At 41.1% G+C, this 26,975-nt stretch overlaps 1 protein-coding gene across 1 annotated transcript in view; it reads left to right on the forward strand.

The window, feature by feature from the left end:
* The window catches only part of LOC117494958 (PDZ domain-containing RING finger protein 4-like), a 111,404-nt gene extending 84,867 nt beyond the window's left edge, over positions 1-26,537 (forward strand). Inside the window, exons 3-9 of the mRNA XM_034145987.1 lie at positions 5,946-6,199; positions 8,454-8,556; positions 16,893-16,991; positions 19,347-19,409; positions 21,290-21,391; positions 22,227-22,355; positions 23,302-26,537. Coding sequence (XP_034001878.1) covers positions 5,946-6,199; positions 8,454-8,556; positions 16,893-16,991; positions 19,347-19,409; positions 21,290-21,391; positions 22,227-22,355; positions 23,302-24,780 — 2,229 coding nt within the window. The 3' untranslated portion in view covers positions 24,781-26,537. The remainder of the gene's footprint in view (positions 1-5,945; positions 6,200-8,453; positions 8,557-16,892; positions 16,992-19,346; positions 19,410-21,289; positions 21,392-22,226; positions 22,356-23,301) is intronic.
* Positions 26,538-26,975: the final 438 nt, after the last annotated feature.

Consider the following 26,975-nt stretch of genomic DNA (forward strand, 5'->3'; position numbering starts at 1 on the left):
TGTCCTCTGCTTTGTTATAGAATTGTCTTACTGTATATGGACAAATCATAAAAAGACGGTGAGAATAACTTTTTTGCAATTAAGGGTGGAAGTCTACAATTCAGTCCAGTTCTTATTCTTCAAGGACAATTGTACATAAGAAACCTTTTTTTCATTTTCATTGGTGCAAAAGATGAAAAAGCCAATGCTGCAGGTTTATGTACGCAAACAAGTCGGCTACACATTTAAAAAAAAAAAAAAAACGTTGTTGGCCTTAGGGTTTCAGGGCAAGGATGAACTGCAACATCCCCATGTAAAGTCCGGCCAGAGACCTTTATTGCATAGTGATTCCTTTCTCCCCTTATTTACTATCAACTCTCAAATGTGTCATTAAAAGAGGCATTCCATGCTCTAAAAAGATATAAGACTTTCAATGTTGTGAATACTGGTATGAAATATCCAGAAATGTAAAAATACTGCATCTGTGGATACTGTGCTGTGTTAAAAAGAAAAAGTTTGACATTTCAGGGAAATGTTGTAAAGACGAGAAACAGGTGAGACAGCCTGGATCTGTTCACAGGCAACATAGTTCTCCAATTAACACGATACATCTCGTTTGTTGCACACAAGAACGGAAGTGTAAAAAGTAGCGTTATCTCATTAATTCAGGAGACTTTTGCTTTTCCTATGTTGAGAAACATTGATCATATCATTGAGAGAATAACGTTGTAATGGGTACTGGGGAAAAATATCTTGCCAAGCTATGAAAGAAGCAAACAATGTCTTGTCATGTCCATATTTTGTGAGCTGTTTTATAAATCCATCAGTGCTCAGTTTTGATGGTGGAGGAGTAGCAGGTGTCCATCTGTATATCTCCAGAGCACAGGTCTAGTGGCTATGCTCCCTTTGCACTCCTCTAATGTACCTCTTCTGACACACTCACACTCCTTCAACTCTTTCATCTGAGGGCTCCACACAGCTGACCGGACCTTAACACTGACAGGCTGCTTTTCCCCAAAAGATGAGGAGATGGAACAGGCGTGTAAACTACAGCAGTAAGCGCTACACTCCCGAGGCTTCATGACCTACATGTTACACTTTCTCCATCTGCCTGCATACACTTAACACCCCACAGGCTGCCACTCAAACCAGCAGGTGACGGCAAACAGGAGATGTAGACTTTGTGTAATGCTGGCTCACTGCATGTACAGATGTTAAGCACTACAGCCAAGGTTACACACAGTGGTTAAATAGACTTTGATGCTCTTTCTTCTGCCGCTGAAAGCCTTGTTTACTTGTCTGTTTAGCTGAAGTAGAAAGAATGACCTTCATTCAGTTCAGCACATTTCCAGTTCATCCAGGAAAAAGTGGAGACATACACTCTTTTCTTGTGCACCGCATAAACTCTTTAAAATTAAAAACAAAACATTTCATTAAGATTCAAAGTGCTACATGCAAGCCATAAAGCAATGCATGTAGTTAATTTGAAAGCATAAAAAAGCTAATGGACTATTAGAGTCTACTGCCTGGGGCTGGCTTTTCTCCTGGCAGAAGAAGTACATCAATCACTTCTATCAGTAATCCCCTGCAAGCTGCCGGCAGTGTCTGTGCCTCCTGCCGAAGAAATTGTGCCTCAGCAGAAGCAGCATCAGATGTGGCTCAGGTTGACATCTTAACAGATAAACTGGCCCCACTTTACTACCACTGTCACTACATTCTGCCCTCGGTCTTTGGAGATATTGATGGGTGGCAGCAGTCGAGGAGACAAAAGCACTGACGGAGGAGACGCCTGAGGAGTGGAGCTAAGCTGCTACGTGTTTGTTTGTTTGTTTGTTTGTTCTTTCTTTCTTGTGCTCATACCTGGAGGACGCATGATAAGATGGGACACAGATGAGAGGACATTCAGGATTGTGCTTTCGCTGTAGGGGACTTGAGGCTCGTAGTTGTAAGAACAGTGACTTTTGTTGAAGTTTTCAACTCGTTCTGTTGCGCAAAGTAGCTCAAAGTGATGTGTTGTAGAAACTAAATGTGCAACAAGTTCAAGGCCTTTTACATAGTACATACTGTAGGAGTGTAGTTATGTCGATGACAATCTTAGGTCCCAGGCTCCTCCAACAGTGCAACACAATAGATATAATAGTGCAATAAAATAGAATAGAAGTAGTGCCATAAGAGTGTGTATATATATATATATATATATATATATATATATATATATATATATATATATATATATATATATATATATATATATATATATATATATATATATATACATCACTATATAGTGATACATAATTGTTAAGTTGCAAACAGGTGAATGTTATGAATGTTCTTACAGTAGTTCAGGTGTTTAACAGTCTTATTGTCTGTGGAATGAAACTGTCTCTGAGTCTGGTACACCATATTTTTGAAAAGTCTTTGTCAATATGAGACTGTGCCATTGCAAATATAAAATAAACTTAAAGGTGTTTCATTCCTTCCATACACTCCCCTTCTGGTTCACTGGATTTTCTGTGTGAAGCCTGGTGCTTCTCTCTTGGGCTTTGAATGAAAACACATTTCTCTTTTGGCTACTGCTGCAGCATATTTGTGTGCACACAGCCAGCAGATGTGTCTTGGTCCAACAACTCCATCCTAACGCCCAGTTCTTTCCAACTTCCAACTTTACCTGATCCTCTCCTGGCTCATTTGAACAGAAAATAATCTCTCCTGTATAATCAGCTTTGTTTCATTCCAGATGATAAGATGATTCATGTTGACTTTGTGCATATGGAGTAGTTTTGGCCATGAACCACTTTCAGAGCTGCACTGCACTTGATAAACACTACAGCTGCTAAATAATTTGTTGCAAACAGATTTTGTTTACCAGCATGTGTTTGTGAATGAATATGTATTTGCATTCTTTGCATGCACACTTGAAGTAGATAGTTTATGCGAGTAAACCCAAATATATGTGATGATGAAACTTCAAGAGATTACAGCTTGTACTGAGCGTAAGGCGGTGAATGCGGGAAGAAATGGTCTTTAAATTCGACAAGATTAAGGCCAGTTGGGAAACATATTTTCCATTAAAACTCTGGTGTATATTCACCCTTTGCATTTTTGGGCAAGCAAGCTGAGGATGCACTTTGCTGAGCTGTCGCAAGACATCTCAAGGACTGTACTGAAGGCAGATTCTTAATGTGAGAATATCTGAGAGTTCCTAGAAAGCTGCAGCCAAGCTCATAGAAACTCTCTCCATCTGTCAGATCGGAGTGTAGATCCAAACAACTAACAGCACTGAGGCAGTGTGGAGCTGGACAGACATCAGCCAGGGACACAGCCATGATGACAAAGTCCCTAATGCAGGAGTTAAGGCTACTTAATATTCTTCTGTTGATTGGGGATTAATTGTTCCATCTGGCTCTTATGAACATTTGTGAAGAGAATGAAAACCACTCCCTTATTTTTACTGACATGTTTCATCTTGTTTTATTATGGGTTTGGAGTATGGCTAGCAAGTACAGAGGCTTGTCGGAGGAGCTTGGGCTGGACAGGCTATACCAGAGGGAGAGCTGGGAAATGTGATCATTTTTCTCCGGGACTGTCATACGCCATAGGCTGCCTCATTTGTCTACTCCAAGTCCTTTGTTTCCATCACGCTCCCTGTTCCAGGACTAGCCTGCAGAGCAAGACACAAGCAGGAGAAAAAGAGAGAGAGACAATAAAAGGAACTAAATAAGCTAATTATTATAGTGCTGCATGTTTCTTTAATACAGTACTTAACTGTAAAGTACGTGCTGCAGTGTTTAAAACCTGCTGAATGGCTGAAAAACAGAATGAAAGCAGGTTTGGAGTGAGAGAAGGAGGGATGAGGGAGGCTGCGCGACTGCACTCTTTCCTCCAAATTGCCCTGCAGTTCCACAGGAGTGTTGTTGACCCACTTTGTCTCCCACTCAGGTGATTAATGCAACATGCTACAAACAAAGGTCACGTCAGGAGGCAGGAGAGCTGGCCTAAACACAACAAGAGCTGAGGGATTTACACAGTATATGACTTCTGTTAGGGCTGAGAAATAACAAGTTGTCGGTTGTTTTGTAGGGCATCACTCATGCTCAAGGGACACTTTGAGAAGTAAAGGAACACACAAACTCACATCCACATGACGTGTAAATATGTGAATGCACTAGGGATCAGAGTAACGCACCATTATTATATTATCATGTGTTTATGTTTTCAGTTAGCAGGTAATGATGATATTTGGAAGACCATTGTGTTTGAAATAAGTCATTAAAAGGGGTTGTCCATCAATATTATTAATCAGTTTACCACATTTTCAACCTAGGTTTCAGATATAGTTCCTCAAAATTGTGCATTTTTTACTTTCCAGGAGTTAACGAATGTATCAATTAAACAAAATGACAATCAGCAAATGATTCAATAATTTGTTAGAAACTATATATATTTATTGCAGCATAATTTACAAGCCTTAATAGTTGGGAACAACAGATCTGTCTTGTATAAGCACTATTAAAAAGACTTGAGCCTGGCTTTATGCTATCATTTTATATTGATGCTATATCGCTGCTAAAAAGTCATTTCTCAAAGATGTACTGTACTTTTTCAACTGTAGTAAAATGTGTCATTGAACATGAACGACTCAAGTCAGGCATATCTTGGGTTGAAAAATATAAGTTCTCTCAGCAGGAGTTCCCTGGTGGCTCCTGCATCTTAATGTTCTTTTAGAGGCACGACATACATAAATTGTCGTCTGCACATGAATTTTGTCGTTTTGTGAGAGTCTGAAAGAAGCTATTTGTTTTTACTTCTACCACTGTGTTGCTCTTTAAAGAGAGCTTGTGATGTCAGTTTTGAAACACTGCTGCTTTTTTGGTTCCCCAGCCTTGTTGTATTTTCCCAGAGCTGACTCTTTCTTTTACTTTGCTAGTTATCATTTAAAGTGATTTCAGTTTGCTGTGCGAGCAAAAGGCTCCACTCCAAAACCATATTTAAATACAAAAGCAAGTGTAATTATGCTGTGTCTATCTTTTTTCCCTTTTCTCTGCGGTTATCTAAATTATAATCTCTGGTTTCAGCGTTTATACCAAAGCACATTCTCTAAGGTATTCTACATCCATGGTTTCTCTTCCAGAGAAATGACTGCTGTTAAATGAAGCAATGATTTTCTTTATATGTGCCAGCTGTAGTGCAAATCGTTTTCAATCTGCCAGAAAATCCAGTTCATTTTGTGGAGATGAGGTTGAAGATGGACTGCTGGAATGAACAGAGGCCGTTGGGGCTTTGATCCAACACCCAGATAACGTTGCATCAAACTGGGCTTTTGTGTGTGTTTTCAAATGTTATGTTCATCAAGATTTCTCTTTGATCATCTGTCGGGAACACATCCATGAAAGAAATATACATTTCTATGTGAATGCATTCACCCTGACCACAACTTTTAAAGCTGTAAAAGCAATATGGCCAAATTGCCCATAGGTACAATATTGCATTTATACAGTATGTTGCATATTCAGAGACTATGGTTGTGCTATTGTTGGGATTTGAAAGCAGACAGCAGTGTAGTAGCTCAGTGTTTTTGTATGCACACTGAATGAGAAGAAAAGGTTTATACAGACATGGACATACAAGATGGAGGTGTTTATCCAACGCTTCATTCAATTAGTTTCACCTTTCTCAGATCTGCTTCTATTACTTGGTATAAAGATCATAATAAGATGAAGAGAGAAAGAACCGATGTCACGCAACATTCTGAGTTTCCGTTCTTTTTGGCTGGTTTAATGTCACAGAAAACACTGCCTCTCTGGCTCTGCATACTGAGATGTAGCTCCACCAATTAGCTAAAGTCCATCTCAAAGACTTGTTTCTATAGCAACAGTCAACAAATAAAGAAATAAAGTGTACAGAGCTGTTGTATATCGCAGACACAATATAACCCATGTATAATTTGTCCCTGTCCTCCTCAGGTGAACGGGAAGGAGTTGTCCAAATCGAGCCATGAGGAGACGGTGGAGGCTTTCCGCGCTGCCAGGGACCCCGTCGTGGTGCAGGTCATCAGGCGGACCCCCAGCGGCCGCCCCCATGGCCTCCCTCAGGAAATCCATGTGGTGGATGTATGCACTCAGACCGACATCACTTTCGAACACATCATGGCGTTGGCAAAGCTCCGGCCTTCGACCCCTCCTGTGCCTGACGTCTGTCCCTTCCTGCTCTCTGACAGGTGCGCTCAATAGGAAATGTTTTTAGTTTTCATTTAACTTTCTATCTTTGCAAAGTGCATGAAGTACGTAAACAAGGATTACAAACTGAATTTAAAGTTTGAAGGTCAGTGATTTCATATCATTAAATATATTTTCATTTAATTTGATATCCTTTTGTATCCTCTTGTTTGTATTTCATTTGGTATCATTACGGAGGATTTTGGTTCATTGCCACAAGAGTTTGTTTTTGTGTCCTTGCTCTGACTTTGGCTGGGTCTGATGGTAATTAATGAGGGTGGGGGGGTAGTGAGAAATGTTATTGAGCTATGAAGCAGAAATATCAGTGTTTGGAGGATTAGCAATACAAGTATGCAAGGCGCCTGTAAAATATAAATGAATTGTCTAACCAGCTGCAGAGTATGACAAATATAGATTTGTATGATGAATGATAGTCTCAATGTCCTTCACGTCTTCTTCTCATAAATGGGACACACTACATTTAAAACAGGACAGGGCTAAGTGATCCTAATCAACCATTAATACAGAATGTTTATATGAAGTATGCTTGGCATTTCCAGGTTTTGTAAAGAATAAAACATGAATTAAAATCTATCAACAAGCAGCAAGTATGAAAAAGTTGAGAATAAATAAAAGGAAGTCCATGTAGTCTTGTATGACAGCTTCAGTTGACTTTATTCAGTTTGACTGTTGAACGATACACAAAGAAATAACTCAGCAGTAGGATTCAATGTGTTTGTTGGGCTTAAGTGTCTTTTAATTTGAGAAGAAATGAAAGGACATACTAGAAGTCTGACAGTTAGAAGTCTAATCACATCTCAACTGGATGCTGGGAAGTACAATACCTCAAAAACATGTTTTCTTTTATTGGTAATGTGGGAGGAAGGCATAAAAATATGCACAAAAAAACATCTTTGGAGTTTAAAGTATCAACAAGAGGTTTTGCTGGAAAACAACACAGAATGGGGTTCATTATTTCTTCTCGTGGCATTTTAGTTTATACTCTGTTCATCTCAAAGGAGGAGTAAACTGTGAGCAAGAGAAAAGTTTAGCATGAAGAAATATCTGGCTTCTGCCTCTTGGGAGTGAGATTGGCAACGTAGGAGCCTCACAGCACAGATCTGGGAAGTCAGGATGGTCTCGGTGAAACATGTTTTTGTTATAGTAGATCATAAATTCAGAATCATAAACTCCAAAATATGTTGCCATTTGTCAGTGGAGACATGATTAGAGAGTCATTGCTTGCCTAAAAACATCATAAAAAAGTAAAGTGTGTGTGTTATTGTCAGTGTTACGTGCTAGGTATAAAGTACTTTACAAGAACTGATCAAAATCATCACCACATGTACATATCTCACACAATAATAACCTTACAATCCCCCACGGAGCCTTCTTGCCATAATTGTATCTGCTTGGCGTATCCATTTTGACTCATGGAAGGTTTACAAGGTGATTAAAGCAAATGGGCTAATAAAAAAACTAGACAACACAGTGCAACGTGTGCTTGCGGGCTACTTGCAGCCCCCGGGCCAAGCCCAAATGTAATCAATGTGTCCCATAAAACTCACATTTTCTTCTTTTTCATCTGAGATCAGGTGCACAATCCAATATAAAGCAGATTTTATAGATGTAACAAATGTTTGTCACTCTCATGTTTGAGGCTAGATTGTAAATTTGTAATTGTATTCTTTGCACCTACTGCCAAATGTTGTTATGTGTGTAATATTGAGGCACTTAAGTATAAAGCATTCTGTCATTTTTTCAGTCTGGTTTTGGCACTGGAAGATTGTTTTGAGACAGTTTTACAGTTCTGGGTATTCTTAGAGTCAAGACAGCCCCTGAACACATCACTCAAAATCTTATTTTTTTTTAGTTTTTGTCCACCATGTATCTTGTGTGGCACTGACGCTGCTCATCGTATTCAAGCCCTCACAATGCTGTTTTGTTCAGTGACTGAGGGAGGAATAATAGAATTACACTGTACAGTGTGGGGGGGTTGGTCCGTCAATAATAGGAAGCAAATGATGTGGATATGCTGCTATTAACAAGGGGCTGTATTTTTATCACACACGCACTCCAGCGGCAATGAAAGCCCTTGACAAATCCTTTATACTTCAGATTCCTGAAAGACAAAGGCGAGGAAATCTTGTCACTTAAAGGAATTGAACACATTAGAAAGAAGCTCAACATCTCTCTCTGCCTCCCACTCTGTCTGTCTCTTCCTCTCTTTCTTCCTCTGCCTGTCTCCCCCGACAGCTGTCATTCTCTTCATACAATGGACAAGGATTACTATGAAGGGACGGACTACCTCTCCCCTGTTCCAGCTGATGGAGAGAGGACGGAGGAGTTTGAGTATGAGGTAGGAAACGTACTCGACAATCACTGCTTTCTTAAACCTTACAAATTCATTGGCATTGGTAATATTATTGGCTAAATGTAACTCACGCTGATGTATTGCCACATTAGGGTTTTTCAGAAAAACACCGGTTTCAATTAAGTTCTTTAACGACATTTCCTGTGTCGATTATTGATTGTTTTTACTTTTCAAATTAGACAGATCCAGGTAAACGGTATGTCTGTCTAAAGTCTTTTAGCTCATTGTCTCCTGGCTCCAGCCTTATACTTAACACACCTATAAAGTGGTATCAGTCTTCTTTTTACCTCTTACTTTAATATTTGAAGGCCCCTCTGAAATTATTTTTCAATAATTAATTAGACCTCTAGTCAGGTGAAAGTAGTTCACTGCTGTGACCGTGCTTTGGAAGTTTTGGCATGTAGCCTTCGACATCCTGAAGTGTTTGAGGTACTGCTCTTCTGTGAAACCCTTTACCCTCAACATATGAGGAATTCTCATCTGACCTCCGCATTATTACAAAATATGAACCTTTGCATTGCACTGTAAAATATATTTTCCCAAAGGCCTGTCTTGCAAAAGTGATTTTTTTGTTGTTGCACATGTGTGACGTTTTATGGTGCATTTGGTTGCATGGTGCATTTGGTTGCATGCGAGGCATTTCAGAGCAGAGAACCTTCCACACAGATGTCAGATATGTTATCAGTCAGAAAAGTCAGCCTTTAACTCCTTTAATGTAGGCCTGGAATAACATATCCCCAAACTCTACAAAACTTTAAAGGTCCCATGTCATGGCCATTTCTACTGATCATAATTCCATTGTTGAGGTCTACTAGAATAGATTTATATTGTGCAAGTTTCCAAACTCACATTGGTTTTCTCATACAGCATCTCTGTAAAGTATGTGTATTCACTGAATTTCACTCTCTGTCCTAAACGCCTTGTTGGCCTCCTGCCCCCCCCTCCCTGTGAGCCCAGTGTGCTCTGATTGGTCAGCTCGCCCACTGGCTCGCTGCTTCGAGGAGCTGACAGTGTGAGCTGGCTTACTGGTGTGGTTTCCTGCTTACAGCGAGACATCGCGAATGGACGCGGGAAGGGGGGGGATGCTGAGGGGGCTGCAGCAGCCCCATCTGCGAGGCTCCACTAGCACCCGCATTCCCCCCCCCCCCCCCCCCCCCCGCACCCCCAAACCCCCCTAGCGCGTCACATTTTCGCTGCTAAAAGAGTGTGTGTGTGTGAGGAGCTCCACGGATTGGTCCATTTGGACCAATGGGTCCATTTGGGTCGTCGTTACGTCACTTAGTACCAGGAAGAAAAAGAGAAATCTCCAACGAGGCGTTCTGGGGCAGCATAGACAGGTCTTTTCTGTGTTAGAGTTTTACTCGCTACAGGGTGTACTTTGAGGGTTTGTGACTTTGCAGACCGTTTACATGCATAAAAACCTTCATGACACACAAGGGGACGGGTAATAACCGGAAAAGCATGAGATGGGACCTTTAATGTACGGTAACAATGTTAGGTTTTCTGTCCTAACAGATGCAGGAAAACATGAGACACTGGCGCAGTTTGTACACATCTACAGTCCAGAGAAGTGGTCTAATCAGGCAACATACGGACAACCACTGTGTGAATGGACTATTAAGGGGCTTTAATGGCTCCTTATCAATAATATATCTTGATGTTATGGTTGAAAAACTAGTATTGGCCTAAATATTGTTGTCGATATGGATATTGGCCTCAAAAGTCCTGTATCAGTATGGCTTTACTGCTGACAACAAGTTAAGTACGTGCTAAAGTGCTGAGAGTGTAGCAGAGATGCCCCCCATGTACAACTGCAAACACACATTTGACCTCTCCAACACACAGACACAAACTCTCTTAGCACTTCATATGTAATGATGCTTAACAATTGGTGGAGGGTCCCAAACACTAATTGTCTCTACAGGCAGATCCCAGGGGGACAGTAGAGACAGATGATGAGCCACTTTGCAGACAGCTTGAAAAATCCCTTGCTGCCATTGGCAATGATGACATTTATCTACAAGGCAAAAAGAGAACGTTTAAAACCCTCCAAACAGTTTTGGTGTTACCTGAGATGTGCTAATTGTTTTCACATCTCAGGAAAAGAAAGTTAATAACTTGGTTGACTTTGAGCTTGATTAAACCCAATTAAAGCAAGGAGTCTGTTGCAGGTGCTAGTAAGAAAAAAAAAGAGATGGAAACACATTTCTTTGCTTCTGCAGAATTATTGGGGTGTAAATAACAGGATCAGTTGGGTAGGTGATGTTTCTAAGGCTGTTGATCTCTGACACATAGAGATGGATACATACTGATGCACTGATTCGACTGTGACGGGAAGAGATAAACAGACTCTGTCTCCCCGCTCTGCTTTGGTCCAATATTCTTTATTTCCGAGTCATTGAGGTGCGAGCATATTGCAAGCTACTGGTCTGATGTATGATGATTGCTCACCCCTCCCTCCCCATATTTGCTTCATTTGAATTTTCTTCTGAATGCCACCCCCTACTGAGCGTGAGCTGTTTTTTCACAACCTAAAGACATTTGTGCACCCGCTTGGATCCCAGTGTCAAATCGGTACAAATATAATATATTAAAGCCTCTCTTTATGCCTCATTGCTATTAACAAATCCTAGTATTCTGAGTACGCTTCGTGGCCTGCATCGTTTTTTATTTCATGCTTGAAGAGTTAGATATCAAGCTAATGCGACCCCACTTACTGTATGTCAACTGAAACGCTGTGATGGGGGTGTAGGGAAAAGCTGAAAAGCCACTTTTAGAGTCAACCTGATCCCTAAACCCCCCGCTGAAGGAGAGGAAAGAGAATGAAGGAAAGACATTTCTTTAAATTACTTTTTGATACATGCAAATGCACAGTGGGGGAGAGCAGTTTGCCATCACATCACAGAGAAACCATCTAAATCTAATTCACCTTTCTAATACACCAGCACATTGATGTTACTGCTAGGGTAATCCACATGTGAGAGTCCTGAGTACAGTGGTTGATGAGGTGGAGAGATAGCAGATGTGATTGGATTGTACATTCTGTATACCTTGTATTTCCCAAATATTTTAAAATGTGAAAACAGTATTGAAATGTTCCTGTACTTAATAAATAGGCAGTCACAGGATACACCAAAGACTGCTATAGTCTCTATCTGAATTCAGCTAATTGGATAGCTCAGAGTTAGCAACTAGCAAGTGAACAGTGGAGGATATAGCATGTAGAGAACCAGACACTCCACTGTTTGCAGGTTGTAACACTGTCCCAAACTGGACAAAAAACGACTAGGTAACTGATGGTTTCCAAAATGGAAAGACACCAGGTTAGTGCAGCTAGACAGCAGGCTACTGTGTACACATAACATACATGGATAATTATGTTTCTACAAGAGGGTATGTCCTTGAAAGACTACTTGTGAAAGTAACACAGTCTAAATGCAAGGCTCTTACTACTGTCTCATACACTGAAACTAAGACTTATTCAAATTATGTTCAGTGGTAGTGGGTAGAGGATACTAATTACTGACTTGTTTTACAGTGACTAAATTGTACATTATTCTCAGATTTTTCTAAAATACTTACATTTTTTGGCCATCTTTAATTCTGTTCTGTATATTTGTACTCAATTGGGACTTATTATCAAATTCCACCATATAACATTCTTCACTGCATCTCTCTCCATAACATCTGCTATTTCAAAATGATTCTAAGATAAGTTCTGCTTTAAAAGATGTGATATGGCAGCCGTTTTAAGTGAACATTTTGTTCATTTGTTAGGAAAATGAGAGAATTTCTCTGCCACCCCTGAAGCTGAACAAACCCCAGACTCCGCACAGATACCTTAAAGGTCTCTATCTTCTCCGATGGTTGGCTACGTTTAGATTATTGAAACACACAGGAAATGCCTTAAAGCTAGAATTTTACACAGAAACATACATTTTTCTCGGATCCCTTGATGTCTATTCATTCAAAACACCATGTTAGTAACCATTCCTTTGATTCGTTTCGGTAGGTTGTGAAAAAGTACTCCAAGCTCGGAGATTTTCTTCCCTCTCTTCGTGCCAGTGGTGGCCATCCATGCATTTGTGACTGCTTTTTCAATTACTGGTAATCAAAGGCACGATTATTATGACAGCATCCACTGTGCTTTGATGGTGGGCGGCAATCTTCCCCTAATCACGCCATGGCAGTCATTAATTTACTGTCAGCCCTCGTCCCTGTGCCACGCTGCAATCTCCTGCCTCAGAGGCAGAGAGCTCGTCTGGAAAATGAAATAAAAAAAATCAAAAGGCAAGAGGAGAGACAGAGATTGGTGAATGCACGTTTGATGGATCCTGAGACAACCCCTCTTTGCTGAGCCATCTAAGTGTGTGTGGGTGTTTTCTGTACACAATATTGCCTTAAAAAAAGAAAGAAACAGAACATGTTTTAGAGAATAAGGGTCAAATATGTTTGCTGCACATAGATCAACTCCCACACATACAGCAGCCCAGTTTCATCCAACATGCAGTAATTGTAGCAATCTATTTTCTCTGATCATTTAGCCGTAGTTCCCCTGCACTTTATCTAGCCATCAATTAGTCAGAAGTAACTTGAGGCTTGTTGCACACAGCTATATACTGTAGGGATGATGTAGTACCTGCTCACACCTCTGCTTTGCCTCAGTCTCAGCAATTCATTTGTGTGGCTTATTTTTAGACAGATGACTCCGGGACATTGCTAGTGATCTTAATTTTCCCACAGATATACCACAACTTCTCATGTGAGCATGCAAGATGTGTGCCACCTCCGTAACTGTCATTACCTCCATGACTGCTTTGTTGCATCAGATGCTGCCGCCTTAATCATATCTTCTCAAACAAATGGAGGTAGCTTATTAGTAATATTCTTAATATAGCTACTGACTGATTTTAGCAGCTCACTTTGTTCAGGTATTCAGCACCAAAGCTTCTTCACTCTTTCATGCTATATCCTTATGTATTAGCCGGGATTTCAAGTTGTCAACGCTTCTGAGACAGTCAATTAAAGATCTGAGCTCCCCGTCAGGTGGAGGCTGTCGAGAAAGATAAAACGACACAAACCTCAGATGACATTGTTTTTCTTCAGCTCTTTTTCTCTCCGCCTGTGCAAATGTGTGTGCTTTGCTCAAATTAACTTGTGTGTTAGCATAAGGAATTTTTGTTTGGGTTGTGCATAGCCCATTACATTACATTGCATTTAGCTGACGCTTTTATCCAAAGCGACTTACAATAAGTGCATTCGACCAAGAAGATACAAACTTGAAGAAAACAGAATCATATAAGTACATCAGGTTTCATAGAGCCAAAACATTTCAAGTGCTACTCAACTGGCTTTAGATAAGCCAGTCCTTTATTAGTATATAAGTGCTTTGTTAGTAATTCTATCGCTCGAAGTGGAGTCGAAAGAGATGAGTTTTCAGTCTGCGCCAGAAGATGTGTAAGCTTTCTGCTGTCCTGATGTCAATGGGGAGCTCATTCCACCATTTTGGAGCCAGGATAGCAAACCCACGTGTTTTTGCTGATGGGAACTTGGGTCCCCCTCGCAGTGCGGGTGCAGCGAGCCATTTGGCTGATGCAGAGCAGAGTGCACGTGCTGGGGTGTATGGTTTAACCATGTCCTGGATGCAAGTACCAGTGTCTTGAAGTGGATTCTAGCAGTTACTGGAAGCCAGTGAAGGGAGCAGAGGAGCGGTGTGGTGTGGGAAAATGTAGGAAGGTTGAAGACCAGACGAGCCGCTGCATTCTGGATGAGCTGCAGAGGTCGGATGGCACATGCAGGTAGACCAGCCAGGAGGGAGTTGCAGTAGTAGACGAGAGCCTGGACCAGAAGTTCCGTCGCTTTCTGGGTCAGGAGGGGATGTATCTTCCTGATGTTGTAAAGAGTGTATCTGCAGCAGCGGGTTGTGGCAGCGATGTTTGCGGTGAAGGACAGTTTGTTATCTAGGGTCACACCCAGATTCCTTGCAGTCTGAGTCGGGGAAACAACGGAGGGGCCGATGTTGATTGTTAGGTCAATCTTTTCCAGGAAGAAAAAGCAGTTCAGTCTTGTCAAGGTTGAGCTTGAGGTGGTGAGCAGACATCCACTGAGAGATGTCTGCTAGACAAGCAGAGATGCGTGCGACGACCTGGGTTTCTGAACGGGGAAAATACAGAATTAATTGGGTATCGTCAGCGTAGCAGTGGTATGAAAAACCATGCGGGCTAATGTCTGATCCGAGCGAGTTTGTGTACAGAGAGAAGAGGAGGGGACCAAGGACAGAGCCCTGAGGGACTCCTGTAGTTAATTGACAAGGGTCAGACTCGGACCCTCTCCAAGTTACCCTGTAGGTGCGGTCTTTGAGGTATGAGGTGAGGAGGGAAAGTGCAGAGCCTGAAACTCCAAGTTCAGCCACAGCTTCCTGGTCAGAAAACACCTCAATGATCTGTCAATATGTGACGTTAGCAGAGGTAAAAGAGGTAAAAAATAGGAATTGAGCCTAAAGATGTGTTTGTGTGTGTGTGAGAGGAAGTGGGGGGTCATAAACAGCTTAGGAGGGGTAGCCCGAGGCAGCAGGTGGCGGCTCTCTGGCAGCTGTATTGGCCTTTTCCCAAGCTTCGCCTCATCTCATCTCACCATGGTCAGGCTTCAACCACCCCCCCCGTGCCATTCCCAAAGCCCTACCACATCTGACACATGTAACCAGCCAACCCACAGTTGTCACAGAGGAAATGAATCTCTCTGTGAGGCCCATATGAGCCCCACCAGAGCCCTCACCACCGCCTACATCCTCCTCTCCACTCAACCACCTCGCTCCTGCTGCTGAGAGTTGGTGCGTTTCTGCTCTAATGAAGACTTTGGGAGGAGAGGCCATTTCACACTTGAATCCCTCCAACACCCTTGATATGTTTCAGCATTTAGAGATGGAGCGTAGTCCTGTACTGTTTGGCTGTTTGGATGCACCTCTGTTGTGGTAAACCCAGTGTGTATCGTGGTGTTTGTGAATTAACTGTCTCAAAGCTTGGGAGAGATTCAAAGTTGTTTTTGATCAGATGAAGGCGAACTGCCACTCACTCAAGTTCTAGAAAAGCTTCAATTCCCGCTTTCTGTTTGTTTGTATTAATGAACTTAAATGAGGAATTCATGTTGATGCCAGGGTAATTTGCTTTGTTCCAAGAGGCTCGTGGGAAATATGACGACCACTGATTTGTAAGTCAATAGTTTGTTGATATCTCCCCAAGGGAAGATGAGGAATACTTCAGTGCTGCAGCAAACATGTATATCTGGTAGCATTAGCATAATTATAGTTTATTTATAATAATATATTTATATAATATAACTTGGCTAAGGCTTGAAAGAAAAACACTTGAGGTCCTCTGGCATTTATCAAAGCCCCCACCGATCAAACTCAGCGAGCTGAGAATGTCTTTCATGATCAAACACTTTCAGACTCAGAACCCTCAGACGAGAGTTTGAAATGCAGACTCAATAAGCATCTAAAAAAACAAGTCAGATTTTGTGCTGGAACCTGAAAAACATTGTTATTTGATGTGCAGCAGAGCAGGAACTTAGTCTACAAGTAGCCATTGTTTTGCATACATATTTGAATTGTATTGAAAGTGTACAGAATATATTTGGAGTTTCAAATCAGTTTCTCCTTCCTCATTAAATGGTCCTTTAGGTCTGCAAAACAATAACACCACAAGGTTGGTTTAGTAGCTATTTGGGAGTTTTCACTCACACAACTCAATTGAACTTTTGTGAATTCATATTCTTAGAGCTTCAAGCCACTATGAAAGAGAAATCGTTGAAGTGTTCAGAAGAATTGAAATTTGACCGAAGATTTCACTGGACACACGAAGATAATTGTCTGATGTAATAAATGGATCTTGTGGTGAGATTGTTTTATCAACTGCTGATTCCAAGGTTGAAAACTTGACTTTGTGCTAGGGATGGCGATGTCCATCTGTCTGTTTGCGTACCTCTTGCTCAAACTGAGATGTCTCGACAACTATTAAATAGGTTGCTATAAAAGTTGGTTCGGACATTATTATCTTCTTGAAGTAATGACACCACCTACAGCTTAAACTCAACTGTACTTTATTTAGCAAATAAGCCAATGTTAGCATGCTCACACACTAAACTAAGATGTTTTCTGTGTAATGTAAAGTTTAAAGCCACTAAACACCAGCATGTTACCACCGTCATTGTTAGCATGGAGCCAATAGCATTTAGCTTAAAGCAGCGCTATGCCAGGCATGCATGTCTGTAGAGTTTTTGTAAATGTTTTACATTGTTCTGTATTTTCCCTCTTGTCTGCTTAGGAAGTGGAATTGTGTCGACTCAACAGCCAAGAGAAGTTGGGGCTAACTCTTTGCTACAGAACAGATGAAGAGGATGATGTGGCCATCTATGTCAGTGAGGTGAGTAGAAACCTTCCTCTTCAGGTTAATAGACATGAATGAATTGTGTTGAAAGTAGGGCTGGCTAATTAATTTTATTATATTTTCAAAGACGATTTGGCTTCCTTGAACTTATTAAAACAAGATAATTGAGACAAAACTATTATTGTGCTGGATTCTGTTTTTGCAATGTGTCTCTTGTTTTGTTTTCTTATAAAAATGCATCACACCCCTTACCTTTGCTGCTTGCTGTCCTTCCTGGACTCATTTTCTCCATGCCACATGTATATAAAACCGTAATCGCTGCATCCTCCAACTTCGGTTGCCTTGAGGAAGCCCCAACTTTTCACATAAAAAGTTTTCATTCTCAAATAACACTGAATCATACCTCTTTTATCTTTCTCGACTCTGCTTTGCTCCTGGAGATACTGTAACAGAAATATATCTGCCTCCTGCAAGATTTTTATTGCCAACCAGACTAGCTAGAGCTGCTAGCTTTTTGAAAAATTAAAATAAGAATACTCTCAGGGCAAAAGGTATATGCATATTCTACAGTTATATGCATATCTTTATTTCATTTCTTTGAAGTCTCACATTTACATATACTCTCTTTTAGAAACTGGCAATTATCATGGCTTGATCACAGTGCCTTAGTAAAATGCCTAAACAACTGAAAAAGCTCAATTTCCAAGACTAAATCATTTGTGACATTTAATATTCATCTCCCAATGTATGATTTCATTTAGTATTCATGTGAGTGAAGCAGGTGTCTCTATGAAGTAAAGCTATTTTAAAATTGAACTCTTTAATCAACCACAAATGACATTATTGAACAGCATGAAGACAGACACTGCCAGTTAAATATAAATTGAGGAAAAACAACAACAATAAACACTCTCAGGTCTCGTCATAGCTGTAAAGCTGTGAGATGCATAATACCAAAACTACTCCTGCATGCATTTATCTCTTGTTATTAGAATATGAAATACAGCTCTCTATTCTGCTCAACTTTCTCCCCATTCGTTTGAAGTTGACTCGGACCCTGCAAGGTGTTTGCTTTGAGAGCTGAGCAGAATATAAATCACTGGTCCGTGGCTCTTGGCAGCTTCCTTAGGTGTTCTTTCTGTAAAAAAAGTAGGGCTTAAAGTGTGTGCTGCATTTAGATAAGGTGGCTGAATGTCACTGTATACAGGATGTGTTAGAGAAAGTATTACTCTGATCTTGCGTAAGAACTGAGAACACATCAACATGGAGTCAAGTACAATGCAAGGTCGCTTTATAACAGGCTTGATTTCCCATCTTTGAAGCACTTGATGAAAGGCAACATTGTCTGTAATTCTGATTCTTAAGATACTTTTATTTCCCTTTTGTTTTTATCGTGCCTCAGTGGTTAAATAATTTAGACGAACAAGTGCAAAAAAGCTTCATTTCCTAAGGTGTATACATGTTCTTTACCGGTTTAACTCCATTCACGGTCTGGACTTAATACCAGCATGCATAGATCAAAAGGCCAGCCTGGATAGGACACCAGTATTTAGCCAAGCTACACTCATTGACACTAAAATTCAAAGCTTGTAATAATTACTTCAGATACAAATGTAATCCTTGCCATTGTTTTAAACTCAGTCAGAAAACCAACCAGAAAGAGTCAATCTCAAGACCTTCTTTTTGTTTTGCACACATGTAACCAAAGTCAATTCACCACCCACGATGATATCTTCAGCAGTTAATAGATTCCTCTATTTTCCTATAAATCAGTTTCCACTTGTAGGTCACTCAGGGTTTAGGTGCAGAAAGATTACCTTCAATTTCCCCCGTTCCCTGTATTCCTGTTTAGTGACCTTCCTCTGTGTAAGAGTGGACTATCAGGAAGATATAGTATCACAGCATCTTACCAGCTCCAGAAATCCTGCCTGTTGGAGAGAGTGAAAGAAATGGCCCCAGACACCGATTGATTGGCCGCTGAAAGTGTTCTGCCCCCTTGTTTACTGGCATTAGTTACAGGAGGACCAGGTGCATCATGTATCGGGGCAGAGTAACAGGCTGTTTATGCTCTATGCAGAGGCTGGTGCTATATAAACCTGCCAGAATATAACAACTAAGGCGGGCGCTATAGAGTACTTAAATGATAAAGGTGATGCTCAGGGGGAAAATGGCTTTGGAAACTGACCAGGCAGCTGCAGGAAAGGCATTTGACATCCAAGGTCTTCCCACGTCAGCACACCTACAGTATTGTGTGTTGCTCACATTACTAACAACAGTCTAGACATGTCTATCTGGGTGATGTCTATATAATGAGTTAAAACATCGCCAGGCACTCTGATACTCTCGCATGAAGATTGAAAGTCCATTATTTTGTTCCCTCTACCTTCACAGATCTGTCCAAACAGCATCGCCGCCAGAGATGGACGCATCAGAGAGGGCGATCGCATTTTACAGGTACAGTAGGACCCACTCTCTCATGGCCCCCTCTACACCACTTTCATTAAATTCAACATAAAAAGCTGCTTTTATTTTTGTCCGACTCAACCACTGTCTCCCAGCACGAGAGCCCATTCATTTTTAATGGCAGCACATTAAAGGGGGAACATGCCCCCACTGTGACTGTTAGGGGGAGAATAGCCCCCCTGGCTGTTTAAGTTACAGACTCAGCACCAACAGGGGTTTTTAAGAGTTCTGGTTCAGGATGGCGCTGTGCTGCAGCTCACTGCCTCCTGTGGGACAGCTGAGAGGCTATGACTGTTATTAGCCCCTAGCTTCATCTCCAGGCCTGAGATCATGAGGATCTGTGCTACAAACCAGCAGCAGCAGTTGTTAGGGGCGGAGGCTCTATAGTGTTTCCTCTGTGGGTGAGGGCGGTAATTATTGTTTTTGTTTAAACAAGTAATAGCCTCTAATTGTAATGTCAAGCATATTATCACCTTATTAAATTGTTAAGGCAAACAATTGCCTATTAATACATTAAGAACTACATTAGCATTTGCCTGCTGTGCATTAAGCCTCCAGATGAAACTAAAAGTATAATGTTTACTGCATTTTGTGCTCTGTTTGGGTCACCAGCAACTCCTGAGGGAAATTTAAGGCTCTTTAGTTTGCAAGATGCTTAGTATCTTCACCAGCACTTTTCACCAACTTCCAAGGTTTATTAGATAATTGTTATGCAAACAGTTCCCTGCTCCTGCTGTAAAATTCTAATTGACATCCATATATTATTGAATGCAATAAAAAAAAACACTGCACCATTCAACCAAATGCATGATCAAAAGATGGTTTAAGTGTTAAGTGCAATTCACATGATCTCATATTAAATGTTTGTAAGACTTGGCCATGCTATGGAATTATGTACTGCTTGTTTATAGTTAATAATACAGAAGATAAGGAACTAGAGATGCACAAAATACAATGTACTCGTCTTACTTATTTGAATTCTGACCTGCCGAATCCAACTTATTTTAGTAAAATAGAACATTATGATAAAGTACTAAAGTTAAGGGGTTATTCTGCGCAGGTGATCATTTGATACGTGGGGCGGATTTATAAGCACTATTCAATACTAATAGTATACTGGTGTCTACCCTTTGTGTTGTGTGACTGATTCGAGCCAGGAGTGTGTGTGTGTGTGTGTGTGTGTGTGTGTGTGTGTGTGTGTGTGTGTGTGTGTGTGTGTGTGTGTGTGTGTGTGTGTGTGTGTGTGTGTGTGTGTGTGTGTGTGTGTGTGTGTGTGTGTGTGTGTGTGTGTGTGTGTGTGTGTGTGTGTGTGTGTGTGTGTGTGTGTGTGTGTGTGTGTGTGTGTGTGTGTGTGTGTGTGTGTGTGTGTGTGTGTGTGTGTGTGTGTGTGTGTGTGTGTGTGTGTGTGTGTGTGTGTGTGTGTGTGTGTGTGTGTGTGTGTGTGTGTGTGTGTGTGTGTGTGTGTGTGTGTGTGTCAGACCAGCACTGTGGCACTATTATCCACCAGTGACAGGGCCATTACTCTGCCTGCAAAAAGATGGACGCCCCCTGTCAGTGGCCAGTTAATTGTACGGCTAGATGCATGTGCGCTGCCGGATACCTTGGTGAACACAACAGCTCCGTCCGCCCCCGGCCACTGTCCCATTCATAATCACTGCTGTGTCCTGCGCCGTATTAGAGAGCATCACAGGGTGTTTACAACTTTCCTGGGGGAAAAGGGCATTATGTGCATTGCCACTTTTATTGTGGTGCTTTGTTATTAATAGGGGCTTCTGTGTTGGATTGTTTGTGCCTGTGTTCAAATACTTAAATGTTTGTCTTGTGTGTGACTTTATTGTGACTTTGCATATTGTTTTTGTCGACATGTTCAGATTAATGGCCAAGATGTACAAGACAGAGAGGAAGCAATGGCTGCCCTCGCCAATGACGACAGTAGGAACATCATACTGCTGGTTGCCAGACCTGAATTGCAGGTGAGAAATGACCACAGAGTACCATCACGCTGACATACTTTTAGCCTCTGACTTAAACACTTATTGTGGGCCGAACATGAGTAAAGGAAGCATGCAATCCAGAGAGCCCTGAAGGTTGGTCTTTTCCATTAAAGTATATTTGCTCAGAGTAAACCTTAGCAGTCCAGGGTAGCCAACCCTCCCCGCCGACAGAACCCCTCTTAGTGGAAGCCACCACTGAGACACCTCATCATATTTTATTTTTATGTAGCGCCACTGTAATTGACTTCCAACGGTAAGCCATAAAAGCTAATGGCATGCTAATGTGGAGTGAGTTCAGGCCCAAGGCCGATGGTGAATAAGTGAAAGGACTCTGCTGCAGTGCAGATGAGCCAGCAGCAATAGTAGACTCTTTGTAATTAAATGTGTCTCTCAGTAGTAAATCTCAAGTCTTCAGATATGGATCCCATTTGGTTCACATCAAGCAGACAAACAGATGATGGATGGTGTGGAGCAAATAGGTCAAAGGTGGCAGTCTTATGTCTATTAAATTGTATTGGCTTGATTTTAAGATTACACTACATGTTTTAAAGATGAGGGGATGCCTTTTGTTGCTTATGAAATAGGGACCTATATATCAGTCAAACACCATACCATATTAATGCTTGTGGCTTCTTATTTCAAAACCATGCCTGTTTGTTTTTTCTCTTCAGAAAATCCTATTTGGGCGCCCATTTGGAACAGCCCACTATTTGTTTTGAGACACCGTGTCGCCACAAGCTTTAGGCCTTGACAAATAACACTCGCCCCTGTCTCACTCTCTCTCCATATGTTTTCCTTTTTCATTCACCCTTAGCTGGAGGAGGCCTGGCTGGATGATGAGCACAGTGAGTTCCTGGAGCAGCTGAAGATGGAAATGTTGGAGGAGCAGCAGAGGGAGGAGATGGAATTGGCTGCCTTACAGGAGGAGCAGGAGAATGAGCAGGTCAGACAGCGGCAAAACATTTGCTGTAACTGGATTAGCGAGTCTATAACAAAGCTTTTTCTGTCTTGGTTTAAGACATTTCAGAAAGCTTTTTTGCTCCGTTCAATAGGAATAAAGCCTTTAAAAGCTGAAAGAAATCTAAATAATTTGATGCAACCTTCCCTTTGATTGAAAGACTATACTACCCATTGTGAACATCCTACATTTAGACGGACCAGTAATTGCTTTGACTGTATTAGGTCATTATTCACAATCCATATTAACTTGTTCATTGAATTGACTACAGATATACTACAGCGGATGGAAGAGAGGAAATCAAACTCTTCATTGACTTTCTTTGCAAAACAGGCTTTGCCCTTTTGAAATATGAATACAAATAATTATTATGAATATTTATGCAAGGGGACCATTGAAACATTTAAATTCCAAACATTCGTTAATCATACTTTAAAATGATGTTTTGTTGAGAGAATAGCACACTTCAAAGACAAGGCAGAGAGGAAACAATCCCTGAAGAAACAGAGCTGTACAACTGAGTTTCACACAGCAGCACATGTAATCCTTCAGGAGAATACAGAATAGGGTTGTTCTTCATGAACTCTTAAATCATGAAGAGTTTTAGAGTTTTTGTTGTTGTTTTTGTGTCCTAATTCCATACAAAGGAAGTCAAACATGAAACTATTGGAAAACACCATAGTACCATTCTAAGTTCATTACGACATATACGATAAGTTTGATCACTTGAAGCATACTTGCAAATATTTTTGAAAACATCCTTATACCCACTTGTATTTAAAACAGGCTTTGCAAAAGTGAAATATGATAATACAAATCCTTATGTGGATCATTAAAAGAAAGAAGACTATCATAGTGCTGCATGTTTTATAAGTGCCGTATATCTATAAACATGTTTTACAGGCTGCTCTTGTTCCTCTTATTCTTTCAGAGGAGAGCAGAAGATGACAAGCCCACCTGCTCAACACTCCCCCATCATAAGGATAACGTACTAAGTATAAAGGACAGAATGGAAAGCTCGGAGCATAATGTCCTGGCACACATCCAGAAACGTTTGTCCCAGTGCCTGAGAGACAATCGGGACACACACCGTAGCACCGGCTCTACGCGGCTGGAGGACAAAGACGATGAGGACGATGATGAGTCGGAGGGGGATCGTTTCCAGCAGCTCTTGGAGCTAAAGTGTCAGATCCGTAACAGCGGTGAGTACGACCTGTTCTACAGCCGGCGCAGCACCATCGAGTGCAGCATCGGGGAGCAGGGCGGTGTGCAGCACGAGCTGCGGATGCTCAATGACGAGCTGCGCAGCATCGAACTAGAGTGTCAGAACATCATGCAGGCGCACAACCTTCGTAAGGGCCAGCAGTCTCCCTCCACAGGACACTCGGCCCCCTCCACTAAAAACCAAAGCCTCAATCGTAGTGACCCGTCCAGGGGTAAACTTATTGACATTAACGGGAGGCTGGAAAAATCGGACAAGGACAGCTCCAGTGCCTATAACACGGCGGAAAGTTCACGAAGCACCCCTCTGGCAATGGACCGCTCCCCGGAGCACTCACTACAGAGGATGGTCAGCCTCACTAACCAGAGGAACCTCCGCAGTGGACTTGCCAGTGGCCCTTCTCTCAGCCCGAGCCCCATCCCAGCATACAGTGCTGCAGTCCCAGGGAAAAGTAGCAGCCCTGACCACAGCAATCATTCGAAGTCCAACCAGACTTCTCAGGCTGAGGAGGAGAGCAGTGGGAAAGGAAAGTCACTTGCTTCCCAGATTCCATACTTCTCTCCATCCCACAGTTCCCAGCAGAGGCAGGTCAACATCCCCGCACATGCGCGCCACTACCAGAGCTACATGCAGCTGATCCAGCAGCACTCAGCTGTTGAATACGCCGAGAGCCAGCTCAGCCTGCTCAGCGTCTGCAAAGAGCCTCAGAGGCCCAATAATGAGAACAAGATGGAGTGGAAGGTCAAGATCCGCAGCGACGGCACGCGCTACATCACCAAGAGGCCTGTGAGAGACAAGATCCTGAGGGAGCGAGCCCTGAAGATTAAAGAGGAGCGCAGCGGGGGAATGACCACCGATGATGATGCAATGAGTGAAATGAAGATGGGGAGGTACTGGAGTAAAGAGGAACGAAAGCAGCATCTGGTCAGAGCAAAAGAACAGAGGCAGAGACGAGAGTTCATGCAGCGCAGCCGGCTGGAGAGTTTAAAGGAGAACCCTCAGAGCAGCAGCGAGGGGCGCAAGGAGGTCAGCATTATTGAGCTCAGCCAGAAGAAGATGCTGAAGAAACGCAACAAGAAGATCCTGGACAACTGGATGACCATCCAGGAGCTGATGACTCACGGTACCAAGGCCCCTGAGGGGGGGGCTAAGGTGCACAACGCCTTCCTATCAGTCACTACTGTATAAAACTGACACTCACATTCTACCCCATGCGGTATAATATACTTGCCTCGTTCAATGTGGCGTTTTTATGAGGACAATAGGAATATTTTTCACACTTTGTAACCCAAAAAGCATTTTGTAAAGAATTTATCAGTGTTGTCATGGCATTTTCTTCATGTTTTTTCAATATTGTTTTTCACATCACTATGCGGGGAAAACATTTTCTATGAAATGACGACTATATAATTATTTTATTACTTATAAACATTTTTATCTTTTCAATTCTATTTTCATATTTATGTTACGTAACCATATACTCAAAATGGTTGAATGTCATATTAAGAGAAGTTTATTGTTTTCTTTTATCTATTATGTTAACTTGCTAATTGCAACACAACGTGAGTCAGTGGGTCTCGTGCTTTTTACTTTTATCTTTCATTAACAGATCTACTTATCCTTTAAAGCTGAAATATGTTTCTCTCTTAGTTTTGTTAAGAGGAATTATGTTTCAGACTACTGGATCTTAAACATTGATTGGAAATCTAGCAGTCTAACACTCAACCACAGATATATCAGCAAATGATGATAGCCTAAGTACGTTTTACAAAATAAAAGTTTAAATGAGGTATACGTTTCAGCTTTAAAAGGACATAAATATCTTACATTCCAATCCTAGTACTGTATATCCTTTTCATGATGAAAGATTGAGCATAACTGCGGCAAGAATGTGTTTAATACCTAAAATGTTATGAATTTGAGATAAATCCAATGACCTAAAAGGGAAAGTATCCAGTGTTTCACCGCTAACTGCCATAGCTCTTTTGTCGGATGAATCCTCAAAGTTTCAGAATATTCAACAGTGTAAATTGTTAATACAAGCAAAAGTGTCTTGAGCCAAAAACTCAAATAACTTCTGCTGATATTTGTATTATCAGCAATTTCATGAAAGCATTTAAAAGTGAAATACCTCATTTTAAAGTGAAACTCTTCATATGAACAGTGCTACACTGACGGGTCAATGAAAAAATACTTTGTGGACACCGTGAATATGCACTATGTATACTGTACTGAAGATTGGCTTTAGTGCAAAGTAACAAATACATAGTCCAAAATATTCAAACGAATTGCCAGCTTTGTTTTTATGTTTGGCAGCTTTGGGTAAAAATAATTTGTATTAAATGTTTTATTTGGCAAATATTTGATTTCCTACCTATTCAACTACAGATGGACCTGCTCATAGCTTTTACGTACCGTTTTTTGCATCATCAATATACACCTTTACTCAGCCTTAACAGCAAAATGGTAAGTTTGTGTTGCAAACTGATTTCATACACAAACAGTCTCTGGATATCTCTGTGCACTCAGCCTTATAAATACATGTATAATTCAGTTTTTAGTTCCTGGAAAATAAGATATAGTCGTTACTTATGTTTGAGTTCACATTAAACATGTGTTAGGATAATTGCCACTGAGCAGGACTCAGAACACAGCATATTACAGTAAGTTCATTTAAAAAAACTAAACTGGTTAGATGAATGCGTTGCCATTTATCAACCGACTTTATAGTCCAGTTACATGTACAGTATCCTCATTCGAAATGCCTCATTTTTAACTGAAATATTGTACATTTGAAATTTTAAACTGAACCTTGTACTTGTTTTAAATCAATGTCAATGGTCTGATTTCAAGTAATGCTTAGTTGGCACATTTGTAGCCGGGTAAAATGTGTGATAATGGTGATCTTTGGAAAATAAATGATAATAAATTATTGTTTTTTGGTATATCATCGCACTGGATCATATTTATTTTATTCAGAAGTTTGAGGAAGAACCAAATCTGCCGTTGCACTGAAGCTGCTGTCAGGTCCATGAACACCGGACTCTCCAAGGATTTAGCACACAAACTTGGTAATTAAATGATGTTGCTTTGTCGTTTAACAAATCCTTTTACAATGTGACTTTCCTGTGGAGTGGTTGGTGTGAACAGTGTGAAAGTGAACAACCGCAACAATCTGTGCTCTACTTCTAGTCTTCTATACTGGAGGTGTTGCTAAATTGTGTCATATCACAAAAGTTAACAGTGCAAACTACAAAAACGACATCAAGTCTCCCTGGGGTATAGAGTAGTCCGGTGATGTAAAAATGAATTACTTGTTGGATGAACACATGTTCACCACAGATATCTCCTTAAGAGTGACTTTTTTTCACTCTGCTGTGAAT

This window comes from Trematomus bernacchii, unplaced genomic scaffold, assembly GCF_902827165.1.
Source record: "Trematomus bernacchii unplaced genomic scaffold, fTreBer1.1, whole genome shotgun sequence".
NCBI classification, from domain to species: Eukaryota; Metazoa; Chordata; class Actinopteri; order Perciformes; family Nototheniidae; genus Trematomus; species Trematomus bernacchii.